The sequence below is a fragment of the Akebia trifoliata genome, chromosome 5 (assembly GCF_017979445.1).
Source record: "Akebia trifoliata isolate Shusen 1 chromosome 5, ASM1797944v1, whole genome shotgun sequence".
Taxonomy (NCBI): domain Eukaryota; kingdom Viridiplantae; phylum Streptophyta; class Magnoliopsida; order Ranunculales; family Lardizabalaceae; genus Akebia; species Akebia trifoliata.
In genome coordinates, this window is record NC_141379.1 from 27971935 (window position 1) to 27991175 (window position 19241).

Genomic DNA, 19241 nt, shown 5'->3' on the forward strand with positions numbered 1-19241 from the left:
GTTTACAAGTTGGGAAATCGTGGACCGTCCATTTTTTGTACGCCATTTTTGATGGGTAAGAGGTTTTGGAATGGGCTGATTTTTGGTGATGATGATCTCCTCACCGTAGAGATCATCCTCACCAAAAATCAGCCCATTCCAAAACCTCTAACCCATATTTTGAAAAATGTTTTGCCAAAATGTTTGTCAAAATGTTTGTTGCTGAACATTTCCCATATAGGGAAATGTTTAGCAACAAACATTTTGGCAAAACATTTTTCAACAAATGGGTTAGAGGTTTTGGAATGAGCTGATTTTTGGTGAGGATGATCTCTACGGTGAGGAGATCATCCTCACCAAAAATCAGCCCATTCCAAAACTTCTAACCCCAGTTTACAAGTTCAAAAATCGTGGACCGTCCATTTTTTGTAAACCATTTTTGATGGGGTTAGAACAAGGTCGAGCGACATACAAGAGGATATCTCAAATATTCACCAAAACATGGACGAGCGTCTCTAAATCACCCAAACTTATTTTTACCATAAGGGCAATTTGAACACACCCAGCTTTATCTATCAAAATTACCTGTTTGATCCAGCTCCTAGGAATACGTACCGCTTATGATCGCTTCCTGCATTAAACACAGGCAATAGGCATATAGGCGCTTAGCAATCAATGGGTAAAAACATCCCCACTAAACCTGGTCAAGTTCAAGACCCAAGCCATCTGACATAAGTTCAAACTTGATTTCTTGCATCGCTTTTCGCAACTTTATTAATTTAACATTGTACTGCTCTTCACATATTTATTAATACAACATCACACTGCTTTTTCCGATGCAGTCAAGCGTATGTTCATTACCGAGGAGTGAGTTATTAGAAATGGCTACTCAACATTGAATACATACGAGTAATCTCGATGCAGACGCATGTTGGAACAGAAGGTTTGGGAGCTCACTCTCTCTCAGGGCTGGGGCCGTGTCTGCACGATGAAAACATCTTTGCCAACCACACATCCTTCAACATCCTGTGGGCAGCCAAACTTCTGCTCAAGGAAGAATCCAACGGCACAGAGACGCTGACCGAGCTGCTTTCGAAAGATTGGGTCCACTGTCAATGGCTTCTTGCTATAGTCTACCGTCAAGCGAATTACTTCCCCATCTGCAGGGCCCGCACTGAGTACCAACATCTCCTCGCTGAAATTCGCAAATGTCAGAGTCCTCACTTCGCCATCAAATTTTCCAGAAGAAAGACGCCAAGGGGTACCACGGGTGCCTGAAGCTAGGGTTTCACCAAGCCCAGGTGCGATTTCTGCCTCAACCAAATTGTGGTCACGGTCTGTCGGGCTCAGTGTGTGGAGCACGAATGACAAGTCTGGTGACAACATTTCCTGCACAAGTATTGCCATTGCAGCATCCTTCTGTTGTACGCTAGCAGCTCGTCGGCTTAGAACGGCCCTACGAGTGTATAGAGAAGCCCATACTCGGCCCACAGCATTTCCGAAAACCGTTGGATTCGTAGGGCTTACATTTGGAATTGAGTCGTATAATCCAGCGGCCGACATTCCAGCTAAGTCTTCAACATTGGCACTAGACCGAACAATCAAACGAGCGCTGCCTGGAAAGATTTTGGCAATGTTATTGATGGTCTTTATAGAGGGACGTTGGGCTCTGATCAGTTCCTGGAGTTCAGAGCATACTTTATCCAATTCACCGCCTTCCATTTTGGCGGTTTCGATCTGTTCTAGTAGGGATTGAAAGGCTTCCATTGACCTGCTTTCCTTTAATGCTGACTCCATTGACCCAAAAGGTATTACTGCCCCAGCAGGGACACGAAACGAAGCTGGCACCCCTTGGTCACTGTAAACTGCCATTATCCACGCAAAATTAGATATAAAAATGTAAGAAAAGTTCAATAAAACATATTTATCTACTAGGTTCCAGGAACACAGTATCTCTGGTTTCGATCAGGATAACTCTTCAAATAGGCATCCTGTCATTGGAACAGAATCATTCAAGGAAGAAACATACTAACACACTTGAATGAGAACAACTATCATCAAACCTCATAAAATAGATTACATGGTTTCAGGGGGAGTGGAATCCACACGTGATTACAAGATGACTTTTCAGACTGCTGGAGTCGAGTTCTATTTTCTTCTGTGGAGGGTGATCAAAGCCTAGTAATATATATATATATATATATATATATATATATATATATTTGAAATGAGAGTCTAGCATGTGAAAGGATAATATGTCGAGAGCTACACAAGAGTTGAGCTGGCCATGAAAATGGCTGACTTGGGTGGGTTGTGCATAGTATTGAATTACATGAGGACTAGAATAGAATACCACTGCTCCTCCAACCATATCTTCTACTTTCATTCTCTCAGACTTCAATCTCCTTTTTCTTTTCTTTCAGTTTCATTTTAAATCACTTCTGATCCAGCTTACTCCGCTGCCAGAGATGTAATTTTGAAAGGCTAGGACATAATATTATAAAACTAATTTGGAAAAAGAAAAATTATCATGAAAACCACTAGGAAGCAGGAAAAGCAAATCGAAATGGAGGATAATTTTTATGGAAGGAAAGAATTTATAGAGGACACCAAGCACCAAGTAGATTTACCTTTCTCAGAAAGTGATGCCAAAGAAGCTAAGCGACCACAAGCGGCAGCCTTTGCACCAGAAGTGTTAATATCTGCATTTGCAAGCGCTATAACTGTGGTAGAAACACCCTAAATAAAAGTACTTACTATTAGCAATTTGACAATCAAATTGATATTGATATTAAATCAAAGGTTGATTGAGTGCTGTTGAATGAACAAGCAAATAAAATTGTACCTTACTGGAGTAAGGTGCTTTGACTGCTGACCCAGAAGAAGGCTGGTGTTCTGGAGTTTCTATAGCATATGAAGTTCCATTACTTGATAGATTCAACATGGGTGGAACCTCTTTGCTATTATTCAACATTGAGGGCGATATATCAACACCAGTGGAGGATGCTTCCAGCCTGAAAGTCTCACCAACCAAAAAAATATTAAGTTTTCAATTCACATATAGTCAACATTGGGCAAAAAAGAGTAGCCACGGTGGGACATCTACAAGTTGCTTCTAGGTTGAAAGAAGTTCAAAGAAAATAACCTCACAGATTGGCCACTTAGTGTTTTGATGTACGCAATTTTATCATCATCTTCACATGTCACAAAGACCACCTTTTCCTGCAAATTACCGAAGAGATATAATGATTTTCAATTCCATTTCAATTGATGAATCTAACATTCCAAGATCTTTAGCATAAGACTTACCTGCCGAGCCCTAACACCAAGATGTGATAGGTGAGGCAGTTCCTGTAGAAGCACCACCCCCACAATGTTACTCCCAGCAGCCGATACCTGCAAAATGCAGAAACTACACTCTGAGAGTTCTATATACTAAACATACATGCCCTTAAAAAGCTAGAGGATAAAGACAAATAACAAAATCAGTAACAATTACAACCTCCTCGTCCCCTTCGGCTTTCTTGACCAAAAGAATAACAGGTCCTGTAATAGATGATGGCAGAGATCCAGGAACGATGCTCTCAACCTGAATGGCACATTAAATCTTGGAGTGGATCAGCACAATGTGCAAAATAGTGAAGTGAGGGAAGGCATTACAAAGATTGTGTTGAAAGAAGCTTTAGATATTACAAGCTGAGCCCTCAAAGAATTTTTTAGAAGTCATTCCATTAAATATTGAACATTTCCAAATAAGTGAAGATATTTTCCAGAGAATCAGATCCATGTAAAATGAGTGATTAAGTGATTTGAATCTCCGTACTCCCAATGCTCAGCTGGCACAAAGACTGAATAAAGGGTCATTGCCTTTCTCCGAAATGACACATAGTATGATGACCGAGTAAATACAGGGTCAAAATGACTCATGGTGCTGCTGTACAACAGGCAAAATTTCAATGAAGTTGTTATGCTTAGACATTGTTTCCTCATCTTTATGGGAGAAGACTCTTCAACTTTACCAAGCTCTTTAAGCACTTTTCTCAAACTTAGACTAGCGTATATCCTTTTTGTTTTTCATCCAATTCTAAACCATAAACTTGATAGCTTGGTTGATAGCAGCCAACGATAGAAATTAGCTACTTTTTCTTTTTCTTTTTTTGTTTGGTACTGATTTCATGAAAAAGGCAAACTGCAATATACTCATTGGTTTTGAGCTTAGTTGAAGAGAGATGAAATGCAGCACCATCTAAGATACCCAGACTTCCTTGCCAATGTCATTCTCTCAAAAATCCACATGTTATCGTACGTGTTAGTGTAGTCAAAGGCACATGGCACTTAGGCACAGCCCATAGTCATAGGGAAGGCAGTTACTTTATTTCCCCTCATTATACGGCCAAGATAAAAATCGAGACGGTCTTGTATGAGACATTCCAAGATAATCCAAAGCATTCAACGTTTTGGGTCAATATTTCATTTGGATCTCACCCAAAACCAGAATGTTCCGTCTAAACAATTTGAAACAGGACAAAACTTTGAACCACAACCTGAACCCTCCAAAACCTCCAGGGTACCAATGTCAAATATGACACAACATGGGTATTAGCATGGAATCTCTGTTGGATATGGCTAAGCTACACCCAAATATTTTGTACAAAATAATATTTAGAAATCATAAAAATATTAAAGAAACAACCAAAAAAAAATTAATATAATATTAACCCAATACCCAGAGATATAGAGGTCAAGCAAACTGCCACTAGGGGGGCAGATCTAACCAACACACATATTAATACTTGGATAACGTTTGATATGCCACAGCCACATTATTAAGCACCATTCATACTTCAGAAACTTGGAAATAAGTGTTTACATGATAAGAAACTGTAATGCTACTTCCTCTGCAAATTTGAAAAATATCTGTTTTCATTTTAACGAACTGTAATGCTACTTCCGCTAAAAAAAATTGAAAAATACCTGTACAAGTGTTCCAACAGCAGCTCCTGGGACAAGAACATCCCAACCTTGGGATCCTAGTGTGCTTCTTACAGCTTTTAACAGAAGGGTGCAAATTTTTGAGACCTGGAAAATAACACTACAGATGATGTTTGCAAGTGATTAGTTAGAGAGTGCATATTGAATAATCATTGATGTATCCGCTAAGAAAAAACAATATCAGCTACTATAGTAAAAAAAAAAAAAAAGAGGCCATACCCAGCACGTATCTCAGCTTCAGTGTACGTCCTTACACTGTTTTCAGGAATTCCAAGAGCATGCCCTAGAACCTGCAAGGCCGAGGAAGAAATTTTATGATAAATTAGATTTTATTGTTCCAAATCCTGTCTAATTAGCCTAGAACAAACACATCAGTAACCCAGAGTCTAGCACAGCATGAGAAGCAAGCATCCAGTGCTAGAGATTTTAGTAGTTGCCCCCTTAGATACCAGATGCTTTATAAGCATTGAACAACGTGACAAAGAGAACTACAGCTCTAACAGAAGCAAAAAAGTTGTAAACCTGAACTCTCTGGGGGAAAATCTGAAGAAGTACTTCCGAGTACTCTTCGGTTAGCCTCCTTGATCTATCAAGAGTAGCCTTGAGCCTCAATGCCCAAATAGTTTTTCCATCCTCACTGCCTGGACACAGATAAATAGAAATAGGAAAATTCAGTTGTTCTTAGGCAAGCCTAAAAACCGCAATAATTACTTTTCCAAAACACACAATACTGAGAGAATATACCTTCTCTTTCAGAAAGACCCTTTTGTTTCCATGCGAGGAGCTCATTCTCAATAGCGTTACATTCCACCGTTTTCCAACCAGAAAGTCCCAACTGGCGAATGCCAACAGCAAGGGCATCAAGTGTATCATTCCAAGAACTTACATTCTTTGAGCCTGCATTCCGTGCAAGCCAAGGCGACCCTCCCATAGCTTCAAGTGCATTGAGGAATCTATCAAAAGAAAGACACCCCAAAATGCTTAGTCAGAAGAAGACCTCACCTAGGGACTAATCAGTTGTCACAACCAGTGTTCTAAAGTTCACAAGGCACACTTAAGGCATTTTGGATTCTTGAGGCAAGGCGTAAGCCTCAATAAATTTATGAAAAAAAAAAAAAAAAACCCTTAAAAATTAATAAATATATAAATTCAAAAAAAGAATAAGAATATAACTCATTCAGCTATTATTTTGTGATTACTCCAGACAGAAGCAAACAAGAACATTCAAATTAAATCCATACTCATCGACAGAAAGAAGAAAGGGGATCTCAAATAAGCTCAAATTTTAAAAATACCTGCTTAAGAGAACGAATGAGTAGTCCTCAAGACCAATCTCACAAAGGCGCCACTGCAAAGAAGTCAAGTTAGACACAATATCACGGAATTTCACTACAGAACTACTTCATTATTAGTTACGAGATTAAAAAATTTGCATCAAAACCTTTTGACGCATTGCTATTGCAGCATCGGGGGCATCATTCCGAAGGCCACTTTCAAGACCTTTTACAAGCACCGCTCTTAGACCCATCAAAGATTGCAAGGTTTTCATTAGTAGATCAATATCATCATGTGATTCTACCAACTTGTCCAAACTCTGCGAAATACAACTGACTGAAATATTAACATCTGATACTAAAGTTAGAATCAAAGTCACGGTCAATAGTCTTTTCAATAGGTTTCCAATTAAGTATTCTTCAGTGAAATGAATTAGACGAACCTAAGTCCCTAACAGGAAAAACATAACCATATGTTCTATCTAATTGAAAGTAATATACATGCTATATACCTGGTCCATGGGCAGATTGATCAAACACCATATGTTATTCTAACATTTCCAATAAATTAGAAGTACCCTACACTAGTTTGCTAAATCAGCTAGATAGTTCATGCAGTCACGTGAAAACTATGACCCCAACATTCATAAGTTTTATACATAATAAGCATGATTTACTGCTATTATAAACAGTTTCAAGCAAGAAATGAGAGACTTTTTTTATATAAAAAAATTTATTTAGTTTCATAGGTAATTTTAAATTATATTTAGTGAAAAATGAGATAGACTCGGATACAGATGAGGAAAAAAAAGCTACTTCTATCCATAATAGTGAGAAAGGACCTCACTAATACATAAGAAAAGAAACATAAAAGCTACTTCTATCCAAGATCCTTTCCATCTTAAACAAAACATGAAACCTGAACCTCAAACTACAGGAGAATAGAAAGACAGAGAGATAGCATTCATGTTGAGTATCTTTATATGGTATGGATCATAAAATTTTGAGGACGTAGTTTACTGATGTTATGCAAGTTATATAAGTGATTAATAAAAGAGACAGACTTGAGATTACTATTTGTTTTGACAAAAATTCTGACCTTGTGAACCCCTTAACTCTTCTTCCAGGGATTCCAAAATTTCTTTTAAAGAAATAACTAGAAAAACTAGTGAACCAAAAAGTCAAAACTGGAGATTTAACTTGAGAAATGATTACAAATGAAAACCACCACTGTACAACCAAATGGTTAAGAAGCATTAATTTCATACAAATTCATAACTGGTAATAGAGTGACGAAAATCTTTAAGATATAGTATCAACATGAACCAAAATAAACTAGCCACAGAAGAAAATCAAAGCCACTGAAAGACAATGTTCTACCTTCTTGCACTCCAGAAATAAAACAAGGGCTGATAAGCTCTGTCCATCCAAAGATTCCTTAATTGATTCAAGTTGTTCTGCAAGGCTAAAACAGTACATGATAACAGTTAGTACATCAACTATTTTTGGGACAAGGCTTTGAGGATGACGATGACATGAACTGTTTTGCTAGGTCTAAATGTCTAATAGAAGGTGATTCAAATATTCTCCTTTATCTTAAAATAGAAACTCACTATGTCAGTAAAGAGAATAGAATGGATGAACAATTAGCTGACACGAAATGGTCATGCAACAATAAATCAAACAGAAATGCTCCAGGTCAAGGGACAATAACAGAATTCCACCTCTAGGGAATAATGAGATCTGTTGGCTAACTAAAACAGAAGGTAAGTAAGTTGAATTAGGGTAATCTTAAAAAGATTTGGTTATAATTTTTCAACAAGGATCAGTGGGTCCACTAGATATGAGTCAAGGGATTTTTTTTGTTTTTCTAGATGTGTGGGGGGTGGGGGGGAGTGATTTGAGGAGATCTTCCTCTCAAAAAATCAAACCACTTTGAAACTTCTAAACTGACAATGTTGCCTTGGAAGTGAATATTCAAAGGACCATATAGATAGTAATTATTTTTTTCATTTAGTAAACAAATAGTATTTTTTTTTTTTTTCAATTAGTAATTAATGTTGAAGTGTACAACCAATGAAGAAATTGCATGAGAAATGATGTCTTCTTTAAAAGACTTCATATAATAACTAGGACAGATGGATGAGCAATTTAGAAGTCATACAAGAGGCAGAAATTTTGCATTCATATTTCCCCTTGGAGTAACAGATGGGAATTGCTTCAAACAAATTTCAAATCATTGCCATCTTTGTGACAAATTCAAGAGCAGAAGGAACAGATTATTGCTGCAACAATAAAAACAGTAACTTATGATCTCTGCAACAGTAAAAACATGGTAATACATGAAATTTAGTAACATACTTGGAAGGGACTTAGTGGCCATCCAACACAACTGTTTTCTATTTCTACCACCTACCTAATAAAGGCTATTTCTTTATTAGATTATCTCATTGTCTTAACAAATAAAATAAAAAAGTAAGATCATATTGATTATTGATGTCATGATATTCCTAAAAAATTTGTGTACATATTTGGCTTATCGGAACAACTAAATATTTAGAACACGCCACGTACTCTACCTTCCAGCATTGAAGAAATCCTTGAGTTCATGATGAAATATCTTGAATTGTTCCACAAATGATTCACTATATTCCCCAGGGTTCCTGGTAATTCTGGCAAGCATCGCCTCTGTAGCAACCAGATCTTCTGGGCCTGCATTACGATGAAGCTTGTTCTGTATTGTATGCTTGATTTCTTGCTGAAAAACAATCATAAAGCTAGTTAACACAAACTATCTGAAGTGATAATCATTTTCTTCGAAGGTTTTCTTGTAAGGTGGGACAACATGTGTATTCTTAGTGCGGATTAGTGAGCTTGGGTTTGTGGGTTTGTTCAGTGGTTGTTGTAGGTCTTTTCTTTCTCGGGTCGGTCACCTCGACCTCCCTTTCAAATAAAGAAAGGAAAATGCTGAAGTAGCATTAAAATTAACATCGATTCTCACATTGCTGACATGGATGTATGTACGCAACCATAGATGTTTTTCATAGAGATACGAGTGAAAAGCATCTATGGCTATGTGTGCACCTCCACATCAGCAATGTGAGAATCGATGTCAATTTTAATGTTACTCCAGCACGACTCATAAAGAAAATCATCTTTACTTGTCAAAAAAAAAAAAAAAAAATCATTTTCTCAAGCATTCAATGAAATATAACCTTGAGATCATGAGGAATATCACCCCGATGAGCAATATCTCTTATTCGAGTTAGAGGGACTGAAGCAGTGAATTCTGACTTAAATGATGGTAAACATGGATGAATCTTGCGGATAACAAGTACTTCCTGCAGACAATTTGATAAAGGTTATTATTTACTGATGTAGGCAAAGGTTTGAGTAGTCCACATACAAGAATAAAGAAAAACTAAAAAACAAAAAAGCAAGGTGTACTATCAAAAGAGCATAAAGAAAAATTCAATTAAATAGCATTATTAAACTTCCACTGATTAGGGAGATTAGTTGGTAGGCACATAATTAGCTAACCAGTCATCACGATATTCGAGATAAATTATAGGATACTGTTTCTTTTGGGGAAAAAAAATTATTTGATCTTGAAAATGGGTCGATGTTTGATGCTCTATTGAATGCCATTATTTTCAAAAACTGCGTCATATAGGTTTTGACACATAAGCGTTTGGTTCATAATGGAGAACCCGATTCTTGATTCTGATTATGGATTATTAGAATCAGATTATAGAAACTGATTTCCAGAATCTAAAATCTCATTTGGCCAACACAGTTTCTAAAAACTGATCTTCTGGAAAAATTGCCCAACCACACATCTTGAGGTTAAAAATGAGAGTAAAAATATTTATCTTAGACATCAAAGACAATGGATTTTTGAGAGCAAAATTCAAGGGTTTTTGGAAAGAGGTAGAAAAAAATGGCATTTAGTCCTTTCTATTAGTTTTCAAGAGAATTCTACATTTGGGGCATGCCTAAATTGCCCAAAGAATTATGATGGTCTTGTATTTATATATAAAATGACAATAATAATAATAATAATAATAATAATCAGGAGATCAACACAAATGGATTGTGTGTGAGAATCAGGAGAAACAACCAGAGAACAGTTCTGATTCTCCAATTTTTGGCTTCTTATATGAAAAAATCAGGTAGATAATCCGAACCAAATGATGCATCGGATTCTAAAATCCGATTATGAGCATGAATCGGATTCTAGAATCCAAACCAAACGCCCCCAATGTCTCACTTAATGTCACAGAATCAGATCATTCACATAATTGAAAACAGCTATGTAAGAGAGAGGAAATATAAATTCAAATAAAAACTTTGATGATTCCGTCTCAGCTGCAGTCATTTAGGCATACCAGTCTGCAAAAACCTTAAACATTAAATTTCAAGATTATTTTTTTTTCCCTTCATACAAAACTATCTTTGGGATAAGGCTTTGAGGATGATGAAGATAAAAATTAACTCATCAAACACAAATTTACCTAGAAAAGAAAATAAACATTGATTTCAACATGGAAAAATATTTCTCTATTATATTCCTTGTTGGCAGTAGAAAAAATCCCCTGAACATTTAAGTATTGTATGTTTAGATAGGAATAAACCAGGATTTCTGTTTCAGTATCAATGATATTGTGTCAGTTTGGGAACAGTAGAACAATGACCTTACTAAACTAGCATGAGAACAAACATGGCCTTGTAGAGTACTCTTATGTAGAAGAAAATCTGAAGTCAGTAGGCTGAGGCTTAGCATGGAAAATAGGTCAAGTACTCAAAAAAAATGCAGAGCACATTGTGAAACTCTAACGGCATGAACGGGTCACAGAAACCACAGATTCTACGCAAGACCTTGGGAAACAAAATAATAATCAACCTGAGGTGATGTATCTTTCTTGCTGGAAATTCTTTCCAGTTCACGGAATATGAGCCTGGAAATCTCAGCATGTTTGCTTGGTCGGTGATGACCTCCACCTTCAAAGCACGGAATCTGCCCCGTGTTTATCCACTGCACAAAAGAACATGGAATTTAAACTGTTAGTTCCTCAACAAATAATAATAATAATAATAATTCAAACAAACAATTTCATCAAAAATAAATAAATAAATAAAGCTATAATCAAGAACCTTCAGATAGATAGCAGAGTATATGAGAACCTCCAAGCGTTCACCATGTTCCAGATTTCCCACCAAAAGTTCACGTACAACTTCTAACTGCATCAACATAAGGAGGACAGGGAAAAATGCCTAAGAGAGAGGGGAAAAAAGGAGTTGGGAAGGGGGGTAATACTTGTGACAATTTTATTCTCGAGCACAAAAATAGAAACATGTTTCAGACTTCCAGGATTAACTAAGAAAATATATGTTTCTGATGAGAACCATGAGTGACAAAATAACAAAAAACTAAATACCATCTAGATTCTTTCATTGAAAAGGAAATATTTGTAACAAAAAAATGGTCAATTTATTAGCTCAATGATGAAGAGAACAAAAACACTATACATAATCCACATTTTTTCATAGAAACGTGCTAAAATTGTTGTTTAGAAAATAATAAATGAAGTTCATCCAACAAAAATTCTCATTTAAACCACACTATATGGTTCAATAGAGGATTGGAACTTGACTTGTCCATACTCCACACAGTGCCTATTCCCAAGGTTTAAAATCTTGGCTTGAGGAATTGTTTCAGTAAGGAAAACCAAGACAATCACGCCTATACATTCTGAGACAATCCCAAAACATTCAACGTTTTAGGATCAATGTTAATTCCGTATCCAGAAACTTGATGTCTCAACTGAGACAGTGTGAAGCTTAGACCCGACAATAGTACCATGTATTGAACTTTTACCTTGTGAATTGCAGCTATTACATTTATTATTTCATAAATGGGGAAAAAAGGGGAGGAACACTTTTCCCTCTTTACTTCATTGCTCCAGTGTTTAGAACATTACCTATTGACAAAAATTCCCTTGTATATGACCTTTATTTTCTCTTATTTTACAAATGTATAAACAACCTATTTTTCCAATAAGAATGATTTTTGTCAAAAGAAAATATTAGAAACATTTGGACTCATGGATTAAGCAAATAAGAGAACTTAGACACTATAAAAAATACAAAAGAAACATGCCTCTTTCTCTCACATGGTCAGCCTGCTATTTGGCTAAACTTACCACATGGGAGACGCTGAGGTTGATAAACATGGTCGTGGTGACCCCTTTAGGCCTGCCATCTAAATTACCACATATGAAGTGATTTTCATGACTTTAGCAAAATATTCTGGAGATTAATGAAAAACAATCACAGAGGAACCTCGCGCCCCACATTAAAATGTTACAATTACATTACAAATAAATTGAAGGTGCCAGCTCACTAAGCTGGTTAAAGTCAGTGAGAGTTGATACCACAACATCGGTTCAAAACCAGCTTTCACCTACTAAATACTAATCACTAATCCACTTTCTTATAAGAAAAAATAATAATAAAATTGCATATAAATGAGACACAATAAGCCTAGAAATAAGATTAACAAAGAAATAAAAAATACCCTTAGGTGAACACTATATACTAATGTGGTATTATCCAACTACATAAAATTAGTGTTAAAAACACATTGAACAAATAATATTATTTGATATGACCAAGATCGAAAATTTACATTCACACATCTTGAATATGAAAGCTTAAACAGGAAAGTATCAATAAGTAACCATACCTTCTGCCACCAATTCCTCGCATTTCGATCACTTTCTACTAATTTTAATGCAAATCCTTCAAGCCCACTGGTATCCCATCTTCTATCTGTTTCCCTGTTTCCATGCTCATTCGACCGCATAAATGACGCAGCCTTCCCCTGCCATTGCTCAACAAAAGGACTAGCTCACCTCCCGTTACAGGACCAGAACTGTCGTTAGTGTGCCCTAATTCCCTCTCTTTATCTGCCGAACCCAACGGTAACAAATTCAAATCCTCTCCGGTCTTGCTCCAGTGACATACCAATTCAAAAACACCTCCATTGGGCAACTTCAAGACGCGATTATTGCCTCCTTCCCAAACAACACTCTTATTCTTCCCCAAAATCACAAATTTGAATTCCACAGATTCACCTCCTCTCATTTCCACCGCACAAACCCATCCATCTTTCGTCCAATTCATCTGTAATTTCTTCTTCCACGATCCAAACTCCTTTGAAGATCCTAGTATCCCTACGTGTTCGCCAAATTCAACTTGGTGATTCAACCGAACAGTTAACCCTACTTTCCCTCTCATCTGCTTCGACATCTTTTTCTCCTCTTCTCTGCTTCAGAAAACAAGGATGTAATTAAAGAAATCGCTCATCATTTACATACAAAAAGCTTAAAAGAATTTGAGAAACAAGATTGGAATCGATAATTTGGAGAAATTTGAAGAAAGCAATTAAGTACCTTTCGAGAGAAGAAACACCAGATACGATACGAAACCTTCGATTGTGAGAGGAGAATGAGATTCTACGGGTGTGGGAACTGGTGAGGATTGAGAGATTGTTACGCCATGGATGATAAAATTGATCTTCTTTGAAGGTGGAACAGCGGAAGAGACGAAGCGACGCCATTAAAGTTATTGTTTTTGTTACAGAAAGATCAAAATTTTAGAAGATTTTTGGGTTTGGCGTTTGGTCGGAAGAGCATCACTTGTTGGAGTTGCACTGTTCGATAGTAGAGTAGAGCTGGAGGGGTTTCATAAGAGATGAGTTAGTTAGCCATCTCTTGCCACGTGTATCACGATTCTCGATTGTAGATCTTAGAGCGAATATATATATAAAGGGTCAGGTTCAAGGGCCATATGAGAAAACATATGTAAAAACTTTCGTTTTTAATAAAATTTTAAAATGTGGGTTAGAAATTTTGGATTGAGCTGATTTTTTTGTGAGAATGATCTCTATGATGGGAAGATCATCCAAAAAAAAAAGAATCAGCCCAATCTGAAACTTCTAACCCCATTAAAAGTGATTTAGAATGTGGACCGTCGATTTTTTACCAATTTTTATCACTAATTTGTAAATCACTTTTGATGGATTTAGAAGTTTCTGATTGAGCTGATTTTTTGTGAGGATGATCTTTTCATCATAGTGACCATCCTTGCAAAAAATCAGCTCAATCCAAAACCTCTAACTCATATTTGAAAAATGAAAGTTTTTTTCATATGTTTTCTCATATGGCCCCTGAACCGCCCCCATATATATATATATAAGATATATTATATATATATATATATATATTAGAAAAACACTTTCCTTACTAATTTGTAAGATATAAGTCCTGCTAAGGGCGGTTTTGTCAAATGGATTATCAAATTGGTAATCCAAATCCACAGCCCTTTAGATTTTATAGAAAAATTCAGATCTAATTTTTTTTTTTTTGGATTTGATCAAATGTTTTGAAAAAAGATCATTATCGAACTTTCATGAATTACTTTCAAAGTTGATAGAATTTTGTCCTTTACAATCTTAGGGCATCAGATCATGTATTTGGATGCTACAAGGTGAGCTCAACGATCCTTAGTAAGAGTTGAAATCTTACTAAGTTAGTATGACTAGTCAAACTCTATTTCCAAACAAAAAAATGAATGATTGTGCACTTCTGAGAGAGATGGTCAATGTTAACCATTCATCATGAATAGTCCAAGACTCACTTGATTGGTTGAACATGATCAAATCAAGTGGATTCGTTTTTTAATGTTTGTTATCTATATAATAATATATATTTTGTAATTTAGTAGTTTAGCATCTAGTGATGCATCTTATAATAAAAATAAAATTATAATTATTTAATATAAACATAGTATTAAATAAATTAAATCGAGTTGTTTTCTCGAGATGGAATGGAAAGATTTTGGAGGAGTGAACTCAATATAGATGGGGTCGAACAACATACCTAGTTTTAAAACCAAGTTACCTAAGGAATCAATTTTCCTTTATTTCTCCAAAGTCTTACTCATTCTTTGAGAATTGATGCTCCTCCAAACCTTGTAAAATATTGGAATCTCATTCTCAAAATATTAAAATTTGATCTTTGTGGATGATGCATCATCATCTATCTTATTAATTACTTTCTTTCTTAAATAGATCTCAACTTCTAATATATTCAATAACAAAATTTACAATGTAATATTAAGTCAAGGCTAGAGGTCAAATCCCACCTTAGGACCACCCTCAGGGATTTATCCAAGAAATTACCTTGTGCATGTGGGTGGAGGGGATTGCACGTGTCCCCATAAATTAATCAAGTGCTCTGATAGGTCTGAACATCTCAATTTAAAAAATAATAATAATAATAAATAGTAGTGCAATTATAAATAATAATAAAAAAAAAAGTTAAATTTGCATCACTATTGAGAATAATGATTTTCTAACCCCCCCCCCCTTTGACATGCACTTAGTACACTCCCATGACAAAATTATAGATCACATGCCTTGGGATACGTAGAATAATAGGCAAAGGATCTACGATTATGTGATGTGGGCATAAGTCAGAAAGGAGGGGGGGGGGGGGGGTTAAATATATAATATAAATTGAAATGATTTTGTTTGTAATTAATTAGAGATTATGAGATTTATAAAATATGAACACCAGTGATACTGTTGTGTATGTGAATACCTTTGTGAAGCTCACTTAGTAATTTGATCAAATACATATTGGGTATTTCATCAAACACCTTGTATGATATACCTTTCAAGATCTAGTTAATAATACCAATGGAGGGTAACACAACTAATTATAGCAAATGCAAAAAAGATAAATAATCAAACACAATATCTATAATATGAGATTTTGTGTGATTCACCAAAAGGCTACGTCCATGGAGGTATGACTGCTGGAACTCAATTTCACTATGAAGAAAATTGGACAAATCAATACAAGAAAACACACATCTATCACTTAACTTCACATTCTTCTAAATCTTAATCTTCCCAAACCTCTCCTTTCTTAGGTTTTTTCTTTCTTCTCACTTCTTTAGAAAAAACTTAGGTGCTGTTTGTTAAACTGAACAAATAAGTGCTGAATGCTTATAATTGCTGAAACTGTATAAGCGCTGAATTTAAGTGCTGAAATTGTGTGTGTTGTTGTTTTACCGATCTGAATTGTGCTGAACTGATTTAAATTAAGTGCTGTAATCACATAAATTTGTTTGTTACTTAATGCTGAAAACTAGTAAATTGACTATATTACCCTTTTCAACAATTGTATGTTTAAGGAGAAATTATTAATAAAATTCAAAAATAAAAATTATTTATTAAAAAATACTAAATTTAATGAAATTCGTTTTGGGAATCTAGCCGAACAAATTCTCTCTCCTCCACATCATTTAAAAGTAAATTTTAAAATTTTTTAATTCAAATTAAAAAATAATATTAATTCAAATTAAAGAGAGAGAATATTAAATATAAATATTTCGTTAAATATTAAATATTCCAAAAAAATAAAAAAGAAAGAGGAAATTTCTCTCTCCTCTTTTATTTTTTCGAAATATTTAATATTTAATATTATTTAAATGTGTGGAGGAGAGAGAAAATTTCGGCCCTTTAAGGGTCAAAATTTTCTCTCTTTAATTTGAATTAATATTATTATTTTTAATTTAAATTAATATTATTTAATTTGAATTAATATTATTTTTAATTTGAATTAATATTATTTTTTAATTTAAATTAATATTATTTAATTTGAATTAATATTATTATTTTTATTTGAATTAATATTATTATTTTTATTTGAATTAATATTATTATTTTTTGAATTAATATTATTATTTTATTTGAATTATATTATTATTAATTTGAATTAATATTATTTTTTAATTTAAATTATTATTATTTAATTTGAATTAATATTATTATTTTTATTTGAATTAATATTATTATTTTTATTTGAATTAATATTATTATTTTTATTTGAATTAATATTATTATTTAATTTGAATTAATATTATTTTTTCTTTGAATTAATATTATTATTTAATTTGAATTAATATTATTATTTTTATTTGAATTAATATTATATTTAGTTTGAATTCATATTATTATTTTTTATTTTGTATAATATTATTATTTAATTTGAATTAATATTATTATTTAATTTAAATTAATATTTTATTTTTATTTGAATTAATATTATTATTTAATTTGAATTAATATTATTTAAATACGTAGATGAGAGAGAAAATAAGAGAGATAATATTGGTGTGAGTTGCCTTATTAATTTGTGGGGTGCTTATAGCATTATCCATAGGACATAAGAGGTAATATCATTTCAAGTATAAGGGTATACTTGTCCGTGTTGAAAAAGACTGGTGCTTATTGCTTCAGCAAAAAAATTAAGTGATCCAATTTCACTTAATGCTTTTCACTTATTTTTCAGCAATAAGTGCTGAAAATGTGGAGTAAACAAACGTGCTGATTGCTGAAGCTGAATTGCATTCAGCATTAAGTGCTGAAATCAGCGGTAAACAAACACCCCCTTAGACTTAAAGTTAGACTTCTTACAATAACAACAACAACAAAAATCAATTTTAAAAGTATCGTGTAAATGAGTCACTTACATAAGTTAAAATCCCCAACCCAAATTACTCTCGACCGACCCAAAAAACACACGTATTTAAACTGAACCTAATTGATTTTAAATTATACTTCAACATATATTACTCAAATCATAATAAGGATGAAAGGACATGCAATCAAACTACAGACATTGGATGAGTGAAAATATAACTAAAATATATAGAATAATGTTGAAGCGACCTCAAGATTGTACCTGATATCGCACTTTTTCTGATGTGGAAGTGTGTAGGAACCATATATTCTTTTCATTGAGATACGAGTGAAAACATCTATGTTTCCTACACACTTCCATATCAAAGAAAATGCGATATGAGGTACAATCTTAAGGTCACTCCAACACGACTTTATATATAGAGTTTTAAACTTATCCAAAGCATATAAAAAGGGATACATCGATGGAGTAAATTTTGTTGTTCTCTTATTGAAAGAAAGCCTAATGCCCTCCAAGTACTTAATCTAAATTTACATTCAAAGTACTTAGTTTTAATTTTACTTATTTTAATATCTTTGTACTCCTTTATTGAGTAGGGATCTAGTCAGGTGTCCCGTTCCTATCCAAGGTCAAGTGGCATCCCATGTAGACCCATTGACCATATAGATATGTGGTCCACCCTTGATGGATCTCCCTACCAAAATCATAGTGTTTGATAATTTGTATCCAATAAATCTAATTTTTTGAAAACAATTTTAAATCCAACAATTAGAAATCATTCTTAAGACAATACTATAATCAAAAGATGCACATCACCAATCAAGCTGATTGTTATTTACCAAGTGATTGATCACATATCCATATTGTCGGTGAGTCGTAAAAAAAAATGCCATGTGGCATAAAATGGGGTGCCACCTGATCCCTACTCTTACTTCATTGGTTGCATCTCCAATTATTATCAAACGTCACAATCATCTCACATTTTACAGTATCTTCGTTGCACATTATATATACAACTGCATTGTACCTTAAAAAAATTTACCTTTTAGTTTTTGTATTATAATCGCTTAGTCACGTGCTGATCAACCTCTTTAATATCTAGAGTCTAGACGTGTCGACTCCTCAGTCCTCTTTCGGTTGAAATTTTTTTTTTTTTATATTAAAAATACAAAAGACCTTTTCTGTCCCGACAGCTCGAGTTATCTCCTCAACACCTTCGGATCGTTGCACACGTGTAAAGGCTTTCGCCAAAATTATTGAGTCAGCCATACTACCGACTACTTAAACCCATGTTCAAAAATATCTTAAGCTACGAGTGTTTTTCAATATGCTAATGATTTTTGAACTCGAAAATTCACTTGTTTTGTACTCAGATGACGTGGCAAGGGTACAAAATTGTTGATTTGTTGATCTTTTCCTTTTATATTCTGAAAAAAAAAAT

The 19241-nt window shown here is 34.3% G+C and overlaps 1 protein-coding gene across 1 annotated transcript; it reads right to left on the reverse strand.

The window, feature by feature from the left end:
* Positions 1–722: 722 nt before the first annotated feature.
* Positions 723–13969, reverse strand: LOC147401932 (phosphoglucan, water dikinase, chloroplastic-like). Its single transcript, XM_086443419.1, is given in 20 exon segments — positions 723–1844; positions 2610–2718; positions 2825–2993; positions 3125–3201; positions 3289–3375; positions 3482–3568; positions 4954–5071; positions 5191–5261; positions 5494–5612; positions 5716–5924; positions 6267–6319; positions 6413–6565; positions 7626–7710; positions 8825–9003; positions 9461–9586; positions 11149–11280; positions 11400–11486; positions 12991–13154; positions 13157–13572; positions 13700–13969. Coding segments are annotated over 20 exon segments (3510 nt in total). The 5' UTR covers positions 13867–13969; the 3' UTR covers positions 723–942.
* Between the last annotated feature and the right edge of the window lie 5272 nt (positions 13970–19241).